A 12378-nucleotide genomic window follows, 5' to 3' on the forward strand; every position below is an offset into this window, starting at 1 on the left:
TGGCTTTAATTCCCTGTGAAATCACGAGTGACTGGGTTCAATTTCCTCACTTCTCGAGTTACAGCCTTAATCCCTGTATTACTATATAGTAAGCAGGCATGAGTACCAAGTCTCCTGATAGTCATGCAGCAGCACGAATGCCTGCTCCACTTTATTAAAAGCATTTCTTTTAAAAACAAACAGTACAAAATCACCTTATAACAGGCTCGATATTTGGCTCAACATGACTTGCAGGGGAGAGTAGGTGCCTACTTGTTTAGGACAGCATCATCTGTACTACCTCTATAGTCACTTCAGAACCTTCAAATGAAAACCAGAAAAATGCCCAGCAAGGCTTAGGGATCACTGAAATTTGCTGGTCACTGACGACGGTCCTGGGGGTAAAGTTCAGAGCAGTTTTTAGGCAAAGCCCTTGCTTAACCTGGTCTAGTTTTTTTAAGCAAAACTCTGTTCATATTCTACATAGAGAACGTTATACAAAAAGTTATCCATAACTAGGCATTTCTAAAGGAATATTTCTAAAGCCCATCTATGTGACATTCAGTACTGCAGTAAAAAAGGGAAAACATTCAAATTACAGTAGTGTATACCAAAGTTCAGTTTTCTGCCCCACTGAGAAGCCAGATGTATCATTTTACAGATGACAGGAACACAGGTGCAAGGTATTTGAACTTTGCTGGCAATAACTTGTTTGGAGTACTCAGTCCAGAATACAAACAACTTACTGTGCAATGTATTTTACATAGGGTAGATAAATACGTAGGATAAAATCTTACCTCTCCCAGAGAAAAGTAATGGCGTGGAATTTGGGAATCAGGATAAACATTCTCCAGGTACCAGGAGAAAGGCTTGCACTGGAGCTTGCGTCTTAGTCCAAGTCGTGACGATATGTCCCCATAATCAACTTTAGTAACTCCTGTAGAAACAAGGTTTTATTCAATGGCTGCTCATAAATGTTACCTAATTCCACTTAATACAAAAATCACCAGTATATATCACACTGCTTGCATGAAAGACTTTCTCTTTAGAAAGTCATCTCTACACAAAGAAATTTTTTCTTTTTTTAATATAGCATTATGCTGTTTATATTCTCAGAGAGTACATGTCAGTCACTACTTGTGACTTCTTTTTCCACAAAATTATACAAAAGACGGAATCACTACATCTGTGCTACACGTGACAATTTCTTAGCCGTGGTTTGTGGAACAATTTGAATGCAGTTGCTTACTAAGTTATCAGAGGAGAAAGGCTGAAACCGTTATGGTCACTAATGCCATCCTATCCCCAATGGCAACTGGGGTGCATATCTATGCAGCATAACATAGCAGTCTCCTCCTTTGGAGCAAGGAGAATTCCATTTTAATTTAATTCTGTAAGCCAGGTACCACCTGCTGGGCCCTTCATCATCTAACTGCACAAAGAAACAGTCGGAAAGCAGCCTTCATACAGGGAACTAATCCTTTAATAATTCAGTATTTGTTCAATATAACTGCAGCATTCGCAGGAAGTACGTTCACCATTATGACTGTTATTTTTTTGTGGTATCTTGCTTGCCTTTTTTCTCTTTTGCTCCTCATTTATCAAAGTGCTTATTCCTCCTGTATCTTCCCACTCCTTTATGGTTGTTTTAATTCCTTCTGAAAATTAATTTGTGCAAGTACCATCTGCAGATGGGTTGAGGAAGGTGCGCATGATCAGTAGATATTTTTGCCTCGTCAAAATTAAGCACTACTGTCATTAATATTCCAATAATATTAATTAAGGGTAGGATAATTCCTAGTTTTCGGGCATCACATTCTTTTTGTATTTTCCACACTACACTCCATACCACACAGGCCAAAAGTAATACACTACAAAAAAACCCAAACCAAATGAAAACCCAAACCAAAAAAGAACAAAAACAAGCCGTAGCAATTTAAATTCCCCTCACACACCACAGATATGGCTCAACTGGCCACCACACTATAGATCTCCAGCTGCCTACATTTTTCAGAAATCCTTCCACTTAGAGGACTGTGAATTACCTCTAAAACTGTTGACCTTTTGAAACTGAGTTTGAGACATTGCTAAGCTGGCACACTGTGTTATTAAATCGACCTGCCAGCAGATGGTGTATTCCTACTCAATTAAGACAGCTAACTGCATAATTTCTGCTAAATGTTTGTAAATATCAATAAAAACTTTAGTAATTTCAATATTCCAGAAAGAGAAAATGCTAGCCAGGATTTTAGGCTTCCCTTTCCCCCTTTTTTTTCCAGAGCTAAAGACTTTTTAACAAAGATACCAGAGAACTATACTGGTAAGGGAATGAAAGAAAAGGAAAGCTTGTTTCTTAATGAAATTTTGAATAGTGTGAATGAAATTTAAAAATCTCTTGGAATAGAATCCCAGAAAACTTCAGTCTGGGCTTTCCAGTCACAAAAGAAATCCCAAACCCCCAAAACCAGAAGACAAACAAAAAAACCCCCAAACACTGCCCTCTCTTCACCAAAGCAAATATTTGCTCTACACCAAAAGGAGCACTCTCAAAAGATGATGAAGAAAGAAGAGAAAGGCTGCACCAGCCACAGCTAAGTGTAGAGTTCTTCATTTTTCAGTGATGAAAAAAGCAGCTGATGGATGAAACAGTTATCATGCCATCCTCACCACAACCTTATGATACTCAAAACTCATTCATTAGAGTTTGCTACACTGACCTTCAGAAAACAACACTGTTAACACTTTGTCACATCACTGAACAGCAGTAAGTATTAAAGTCACAACCATAAAGAATTAAATGCAAAGTGATACTTAATAGCATACAAGCGTGCTGTTTTTTAAAGTAGTTTTAAATGTCACCATGTAGAAAGAAAAGTGCCAGCTGATTTTCCCTCTGTTACAATGAAATAAAAGGTGTGTATTATATTCCATTTAACCATTTTTAGTCTGAAAGATTTTTTAAAAAATCCTCTCTGAAGTTAGGTCTGCACCAAACCGTATACTGGCACATAGACTACAGTTAGCATCAGGTTAGCAGATGGACCGAATAGCAGAACTGGTAGAGTTGCCTTAGGGGTGTCCTCAAACAAGGCTGAATTACTCTGTTTCCAAGGTTTCTGGTACCTTACCTATACTACTCAAAACTAGCTTGAGTGTTCCTACACATTTGCACTATACAGTGCAGCGGCAGTAACTTACGGGTAACAGTTCTTTGTGGGGTGGGTGGGGGGAAATGGAAGCAAACTAGGAAAACCGTGAAGTATAAAGCATATAAAAGATTAAGTACATGTCTAAATCATTATTTCCTCCACAGACTGGTAAAACCTATATCCACACAACAGTGACATATACCTTCCAGTGTTTTTGTACTTGTTTTTAAAGGCTCAGCTAAACAAACAAACAAAAAAGAAACCACAAAACAAGAATTAGATCAAATCTTCCTCCCAGGAGACAACTATGCTAGACTCTACAGGTATGTGCACCATGAGGAAGACAATCGTGTCTGCTAGTTGTTCTTTCAAATATTTGGGTTTGGTTCATAAAAAACAAAAAAAAAAAAAAAGAAAGAAAAAACCCCAGAAATAGTATTTATCAGTACTTGCTACTGTTGTCTTCACTTGACCATTCAATATATTTTTTATTTCCTCACCCCCCTGCCTCAAACCCTAATTACATGAAAAGCCTGGACCTTCCTGATGATTCTATTTGTCACACAGCTTGCGGTTTTCTGCCAATCACATGCTTTTTTTAACACATACGCTTAAAGATGTACTGAAAAATAAATATTGATAAGGCAAAAAAAAAAAAAAAATCACACACCAAATCATCCAATCACACCATCACCAGTTCTTTTGTACTAATGTACGATTTCTCAGCACTTGCTTGTGCTGTCACTATTCTTGAAGTTTGGTATGCAGTACTAGACTACTCTGATTAGTAATATATAACAGTCTTCCCTTATACCTTTACAAAAACATACATATAATAATGTCTATCAGTAGAATACTCCTCCTTCAGTTTAATTTTCTTTGCCACTTTATATTTAAGCTTCCCATCAGTGGTGTTGCAACAGCTCTGCCATCCTCAAAATTTCAAAAGAGCTGAAGATTTGCTTGCCAAGTTCAATGTGTGGCAATATATTTATGCTAAACTGCTTTAAAAAAAAAAGGCAGCATGATGTTTTCATCATGATTATAAATTGCTCAATCATTTTCAAAAGCACAGTATGAAAACTGTTTTATCTAAAACTAGTCTTCTGTTAAAAATCATAGAACTTGTTTGCATTTGGTATTATGAAACTCGATAAGCAATAATCATTTAAAACCAATTTGAATAGCTACGTTATTTGCATTCCCAATTAATGCTGATAGGGAATACTAGCTGAAAAGAAGAAAACACGGAATCGCTCAGTACATATTTAGAACATAGGCATAGCTACATTGCAAGATGCAGACTCAATCCCTTCTCTGTCCTCCCTATCAACCATGAACAAAAACGTTATCCATTTCCAGTCTGTACATATTGAACCTTGACTTACCATTCTTGGCTAGAGACCAAGGCAGGCAACGATTAGAAACTAGATCTACTGATCCAGTTTTCAGGATAACAGGTCTATGTCTGTCGAGATGGCTCTTGCTCAGGTAATTCTGCAGTGCTGTCTTTTCAGGCCTTCTGCCTGTTCACTTAGCCCCAGTGCAACGCAAGATACCTTCTGGGGCAAACTTTTGGTCAACAATAAAATTAATTTCCCTACAAGCTAGACGAGGCTCTACCCCAGCTCACTGGAGCTGCTTTTCGGGATGCGTGCCGCTCACCAGCTGCGAAACCACACAGCCTGAAAATACCCATGCTTCACCTTTAGATTAACGATGCCAACAAATTCTGCAACTGTCAGTTTATCGTTAATTAGTAATGAGGAGAAGGTTAGGGGGAGGTAGCTGCAGTAAGCCAGCCTAATGCTTTGCAGCTGCTGCTGCAGAAAGGGGCAGCTTTCCCTTGCTCAGCTTCAGATTCCTGCTGCACCTCCGGTGTGACACAGGTGCTAACGTAACCAGCAGAGCGCCAGCCCCCAGGACAAATAATCCTGACAAGTTCAGCAAGTCAAATCAGTTGACACAGGTGAACAATCAACAAACGAAGGGAGGTGAAGCCCTACCACCTGCCATGAAAAGCAAGGCACTCCCCTCACAGCAAGCTGCTAGGCTGACTTTGCCACCTCGTGAAGCCTCACCTTGGACAATCCAGTCCTAGTATTTTAAACCGGAGAAAGCAATGAAAAGCCATCACTAGAAATAAAGAAGTGGCAGAGTCCGCAGAACAGAATGACCGGAGCCAGGAATCAGACTATTCACCTGCACATGCTGGATCTGTTTTCTCAGAGCCAAAAAGAAAACGGTCTGGGAAACAGTGCCCTGATGTAACTCACAACTGTGAGGAAAACTGTCAGCTAATGAGAAACGACTACAGCTAGTGCCATTACTGCCGTGGAGAATAGCTGTTGCTTGCAATGAGACAGGCTTCATTTCGGCTGAGCGGCAGCTGCTGCAACACTTTCCTGTCCAACTTCCATCTGTACCTAACCACTTCTAAGCAGAGAGATGGCTTCTAAAATGCATGAAAGCTTAAAACAGACAAGTAATTTCTACTAGGCTGTACTTACCAAAGAAAAAAGGATTACAGGCTTACTTTTCAAGAGGGCAGCTTTCCATTTAACTACATTACATCAATAGTAAAAAGTCTCTTGAGTTCCTATCATTCAAGCAGTAAGCCTTTTTTTTTTTCCCCTCAGACAACACAGATTACACGAAGTGGGAAATCTACCTGAGAATCTTAGGTTTGCTTTCCTGGATCAATCCCTCTGCAATTCACTATCTTAGGGGAGCAGAAGAGAAAGGATATAAAGGAGGAAACAATTTCTTGTTAGCTAGGCTCAATGATGCCTGTCAGTATATTACCCTCCTTCAAAATCCAATTTTCTCATCCATGTCAACTAATGAGAAAAAACCTGGGTGCGCAGAGGATTGTCTGTTTTCCTCACTCATCTGCACCCAGGCTTGCAAACCAGCATCAGCTTAAAAATCCTCACCTTGCAAGAACACGTGGCACTATCACAGCAATATTGAAAGTACACATTGTACTAGCAAAGACTTTCACAGGCTGCATACTGTACTGTCAGAGGGTCACTACACCATCATTCTGCAAGAATTAAACATTTAAATTTTTATATTAGAAAGATACCTGGAAAAGCAGAGTATGGCTAAATGAGCCAATGTAGCAGAGACTCACTGAGTTCCTAAGACAACTATTCTCCAGAAGGACTTACTGAAATCTACACCGATGTTATTTGCCATCAAAAGGTAAAACCAGGGTCTGCAACACTCATGTAAGGTTGGAGATACCCAGAATAACAACAGTAAGCTGTCTGTGAACTTGCCAAACCGGTAATCCTTTCTCGTTAATACCTACTGGCTCTCACAACTTACATGGATTGGGGGGGTGAGAGGCATAAGTGGCACCGAGTACTTTTATGGGTTTATTCTCTGAACAATAGGTATTACATCATAGCTAAGAATGATCCACAATACTAACCACTCTCTTCACAGCCCCAGGCAACAAACCAATTTCAGAATAACCCAGCTTATTTAGGTACCGTATAACCCTATTCTTGAAACACTTGGAAATTCTAGTATCAAACTTCAGTGCAGTGCCAGTACAGATTTGGGTACACAAATGAGATCGTGTGCCAGTCGGCAGGTGCAGATGCTCTAAGAGGAGCTTGGCAAGAACACGTCCCTGTCCAACAATCATTCAGGCTATAAGCACACAAACTATGCAGATATGCATCTTTTGAAAGGAAAGAAAATATACAGTGCTGTTATAGATAATGGCTTAAGTTACTTCCACCATTTCAGAATATTTACCGTATTCTATTTTAAATTCTTTCATTCCTTTTCTCCAACAGGAGAATGCGTTCATATTCCACAACACTGCAAAGCCATGAAAGAAAGACCTATCAAAATAACAATCTTGCAAAATTCAGACAGTATAACTCCCTTTGTAGCTTACATTTACCGCATGAAACAGAAGGACTACAGAGATTACAAATAAAGTAACAAGAGCCTTACCATGGTGTTCAGTAATTTACATTTGTTTTTACAAATTTGGTTATTTTTATAGTTAGGTGTTCCAGCTACTTACTAGATTTTAAGATCTAGCTTGACACAGATGCATAAAAGCAATCTTAACCAAAACCAATTGCACCTATTTATATACAACTTTTCTGAATATCTATACATGTCATGTTTGGATTCATAACGCTTCATTAATAACAACACAGGGCTGTAAGAACAAACTGTTAGCTCTGATTTCACTTAAAAAGCTTTGAGTAGTATCAAGAATTTTTTTCTTAATTAAAAAAAAATCTTAGTCTTATTTGAGTAATGCATTCTCTTAAGACAAAAACCACCACAAATCTGCAGTCACTTGTTCTCACAAGTATTCTTAAAACCTGTAATCTAAAATTTGACACCATTCAGACTAATACTGCATTGTATTACAGCTTTTAAATTGCAATACTAATGCAGGTTAATAAGCAAGTCATAAGAAAATACTAGTTTTAAAGATACGTCTTTGGAAAAGCAGAGATGGCATATAGAACTACCACTTAGTATTTAAAGTCGAATGTCTCTAATGTCTTAAGTATTTAGAAAGGATGTCCGTTGCTACCCAAAGTTTGTCTCTGTTTGTCTTTTTAAACAACAACAACAAAAATATCCTGTAGTGGAAAGTAATAATTCAGTATTTCCCAGGCTTCCTTTCTTTCCCAGAAATTTTTTTTTTTTCAGAAAGTTTCAGTTCATAGGAAATTTGCTCTCATATTTTACATCCTCTTGTTTTGTTAACATCCATTTTAAGAAACATAATAAATACCATCACCGTCAAGTATATTGGCAGCTTGCCCCTATACTCTGGATAGTGAAGTGCAAACTCTACCAAGTCTGAAGATGTTAACTTTTGCCACTCCTGCTACAGAGTTTCACTTAAATCACTTCTGATCTATTCAACCTGGAATGCCTACAACACAGAAGCCAGAGGCCAAACTCCAGCACGTTATGAGATGTATTTGGATGGCTAGTTTTCAGCACTATTGTTGAGCTCTGACATTCCACTGAGCTTTAATTCTATCATACAGGAAGCTCATTCATAAATCATGTGTGCGTTTTAAAGAAAAAAAAATTAAAAAAAAAAGATATCAGGGTACATATCTGGCTAACAAAATTATTTTTCAATTACGACCTTCCTTTTTGTACATCTTACCTGGGTCTTGTCTTATGAACTTCAAAGCAATAACATCTTTATTTAAGTACTCATGTTCTTTCCCAGTAGTAATAACATTTTCATTCTTAATAGGTATTTCTCATAACCAAAGACCTGCTCACCTGGGGAAATGATGTAAAAGAAGTTTTTAAATTCATCCATCCAGACTTCTGCAAGCCGCCTGTTATTTTTGTTGATTATCTGCCCTGTACCTCCTGGAAAAGTGTATGGTGTTGCTTTTCTGAACACATGCCCAACATGTGAACAAGTTACAATTTCCAAAGTGCCACCACACTGCCAGATCTGAAAGTGACAGAACAATTATTGCATAGCTTCAAGTCATTAAAAAAAAAAGTTTAAAAGTGTTAATCGCTTGCTTCTGTTCAAATTGGAGAAACAACATTAGTTGAGGTCTAGAACAAATACATACTGCATGGAAGAGACATTTTTGCCTGTTTCCTGCTCAACAGAAAGTTGCTTCCAAGCCCGAGTAAGGTAGCGTAAGAAAGAGTACATCAGGCCTCATAGCAGTAATGCATCAGCAGGAGACTACTTCAGAGAACTGGGCAAGCTGACAGCGAAGGAAAAGGCTCACATGAATCACAGGGAAGTAAAAGGTGTGATCTGTCCAAAAAAGTCTATTATAAAATAGAATCTCTATGTAAAAAACAAAACAAAGCAAAACCCCCAAAACCAAACCAAACAACAAAACCCCACAGGTACACCTCCCAAGTGAAGTTTCTGAAAATATTTTTTATTTTGGACCTCTGAAAATGGCAGATTCAGAAAGCTGAACTATTTCAGAAGTATCCACCTACATACTCTGAGCTGGTAAGTAAAAACAAAAGGAAATAGTGCTGTTCGGTAGGAACAAAAGCAAGAACAACACCGGTTAAGTCCACATCCAAATGAACACATGCAATCATTATGTTAGGAAACAGCAAGAAGAGAGAGTTTGTAACAGAGGTGCTCACATCTCACTGATACATTAAACCATGCACTGAGGACATCACCCTTAATTTATGCTCCCCAATTAGCTTTTCTAACTGAACTCCTTTTAACACACACGCATTCATTCCTCAGAAGAGGAACCTGACGGGAAGCAAGCGCTAACTACAACAGGAGAGGACACTGATGCAGGCAGCAGATCCGTGTTTTACAGAACTCAAGATGCACTGTCCTGAGTAACAAAACGCTGAAGAGTTTTACTTACCCTGAAAGAGATTTCTAAGTTTTCTCCACCCCAAATATCCATTCCAGCATCATATGTTCCAATTTCTTGGAAGTAATCTCTGTCTATTGAAAAAAGACCTCCTGCCATTGTAGGTGTCCTGGGGGTGGGAGAAGACAAAAAAATAAGCGTCAGTAACTATAAAACCAGATACTTAAATATATTTCACGCTTACACTGACAAAATGGCTTTTTATTTCCCAAGTTCCTAACATGCTCCTTCTCAGCAGGCTTCCACCCAAATTCAGTTACCATTGATGGATGTACTTACTAGCTCAGCATTTTCCAGAGCTGGAACCAGTTAGTGACAGTTCTCCTTATTTTCTTACTTCAAATTGGAGTCTGGATAGAGAAACAGCCCCTAGAAAGCTGCTGCTGTTCCCGAGAAAGACTTCTGCCTCCAGTGCTCATAACTTATAAAAGAGTTTCTTACAAGAAATTTATACTTCTAGCAGCTGTTCTTGAAAAAGTTACGGGAGGCCATGAAGTGGCCTGCTTGCTTACACTATTATCGCTTCATACAAGAAAATTGTACAGTCAGGGTTACATCCAGATTTTCTTTACAAATTCCTTATTGGCAGAAAATATAAAACTGTGCTAGTTTCTCCTAACTTTAGCAACATCTCCCAGATTTCCATTTTTTTAGTCAACAAATACACAATAAGCAAATTATATATTAGGCTGACAATATAACTTTGTACTTCAAGTATACAAATTATTTACACTTTTAGCCTAAATGTTTTTCTATCACTAATCATTTTCCTGAAACACTTCGGGCTCCTTCTGAAAGACACATAAAATATATGCTAGGTCACAGTCTAACTAAAAACTTATGTGGCTTTTTTCTCTTAAAAAGGAAACTGGGGTGGGGGTGGGAATACAATTAGCCATATCCTGAGAAGACCTCTGGATTTCTTAAATGAAAAGCAAACAAAAACCAGTAAAGGCCATATCCTCAACTTTATGGTAAGTAAATATTGCCTACTTTCCTGAACAGTAAGGCCAGAAAATGTAGGTTTGCAATTGTTAAAACATACACATTACTCAAGTTATCCATCTTTCTCCTTATCTTTGTCATAACATCTACATGACATGCAAGTATAAATTCACCTCCCATTCATGCTCTTTGAAGACATTAAATTTATATATGTATGCACACACACAAATGTATATACACATACATATATGCCAAAAATCAATGCATCTTTTCAAAGTATTGTTTACTTTGTTAGAATAAAAGATAAAAATAAGCTTCAATAAAAACCCATGCATCAGTATAAAAACTAGTTAAAAGCTAGTAATTCACCAGTAATTGACATAAAAATATTTCTAAAGTGACAAGCTGATTGCTTCCTTCATTGCTACCAAAAGTTCCCAACAACCAATCCATGTAAAAACTTTTATGCTGTTCCTTCAACCAGACAAAAATGATACTACAACACAATTCATTAAGTGCTTACAAGATTAACCTAAAAAGGATATGAGTAAACATCAGGTGAACATTTCAACCAGTTTAGTAATTTCTTATTACCTAACAGGAAGGGTTCGATCTCCTTTCCGTCGATCCATCTCTCTCTGAGGAACAGGATACCAACGAAAATTCAACTTCCAGTTGAATCCACCATAGGTCATGTCAGAACCTGCCATATATTCAAAGGTGTCATCGCTAATTACATCAATGATGGGACACACTACTGTTCTCCTAGAAAAAGGAAAGAACCAAAGCCTATTAATTAAAGTGTCAAAAAAGGTGTGTGTTTGTTTTTTTTTTTAAATTTCAACACATACAGTTTAAATTTTCATAATGCCATCTCTTCAACAACAGTAGTCAATAAATTATTACCATGAAACGTACTCAAATTCTGTCTTGCTTATTAGAGTTAATTCATCTAAAGGAAAATGTGTTTTTCTGATACAACTTGGCAATACTAGCTCTTTTGTAAAATAGTATTTGCATTATTACGAGTACTTATATTCATCCCTCTGCAGATGGAAAAATTGATCACAGCTTTCTCAGCGGTACCCAGTAATTGTACAGAAAACAAGAGGTTTCTGTTTCTAGTTACATGGTCGAAGTGACTTGCATGATTTCAAACTAAAACTTGGTCATTAACTCTGGAAAGTATTCTTATAAGCCCTCAGGACGAAGAAATGATAGTCATTGTTAACTAAGTATAACTACTGCATCAAAGTCGACAGAAAGACGCCTCCTTGTCCACTGTCCTGCCATAATTAAGACAGATATTCACAGAAACTAATTCTAATCATCTTAAAGACACTCAAGTAACTGCCCTCAAGCAGGCTGCCTCTCACTGAAAGCTCTGTAGAAAGATTCAAGGGTTGCAACTAAATTTAAAGGACTTTAGTTGAGCCATTTGCACAACCTGTAACAATTTATGTATCGTAGTCTCACAAAAGCGTATTAATGATAACTTAAAGGTTAGTATTATGTCTTAGCACAGTGCTGAACAAAGATTCTTTATTACTCGTAGCTTTTTTTATCATGTAATGCTATATACAAGCCAGTCAGTCTCACCTCTGTGCCCAGCAAGATCATGGAGCAGATCCTCCCAGAAACTACGCTAAGGCACATGGAAAATAAGGAGGTGATTGGTGACAGCCAACATGGCTTCACTAAGGGCAAATCACGCCTGACAAATTTGGTGGCCTTCTACAACGGGGTTACAGTGTTGGTGGATAAGGGAAGAGCAACTGGTGTCATCTACCTGGACTTGTGCAAAGCATTTGACACTGTGCCGCACAACAACCTTGTCTCTAAATTGGAGAGATGTGGATTTGATGGATGGACCACTCGGTGGATAAGGAATTGGCTGGATGGTCGCACTCAAAGAG

At 38.0% G+C, this 12378-nt stretch overlaps 1 protein-coding gene across 4 annotated transcripts in view; it reads right to left on the reverse strand.

Annotated features, from left to right (window-relative positions):
* Positions 1 to 12378, reverse strand: part of GALNT1 (polypeptide N-acetylgalactosaminyltransferase 1) — a 61382-nt gene that overhangs the window by 5547 nt on the left and 43457 nt on the right. For all 4 annotated transcript variants that reach the window (XM_010568075.1, XM_010568076.1, XM_010568079.1 and 1 more), the window contains 4 exons: positions 11057 to 11227; positions 9509 to 9626; positions 8418 to 8598; positions 777 to 916 (listed from right to left, as the gene is read on the reverse strand). In XM_010568075.1, coding sequence (XP_010566377.1) covers positions 777 to 916; positions 8418 to 8598; positions 9509 to 9626; positions 11057 to 11227 — 610 coding nt within the window. The remainder of the gene's footprint in view (positions 1 to 776; positions 917 to 8417; positions 8599 to 9508; positions 9627 to 11056; positions 11228 to 12378) is intronic.

The sequence above is a fragment of the Haliaeetus leucocephalus genome, unplaced genomic scaffold (assembly GCF_000737465.1).
Source record: "Haliaeetus leucocephalus isolate CR32 unplaced genomic scaffold, Haliaeetus_leucocephalus-4.0 Scaffold237, whole genome shotgun sequence".
NCBI lineage: Eukaryota > Metazoa > Chordata > Aves > Accipitriformes > Accipitridae > Haliaeetus > Haliaeetus leucocephalus.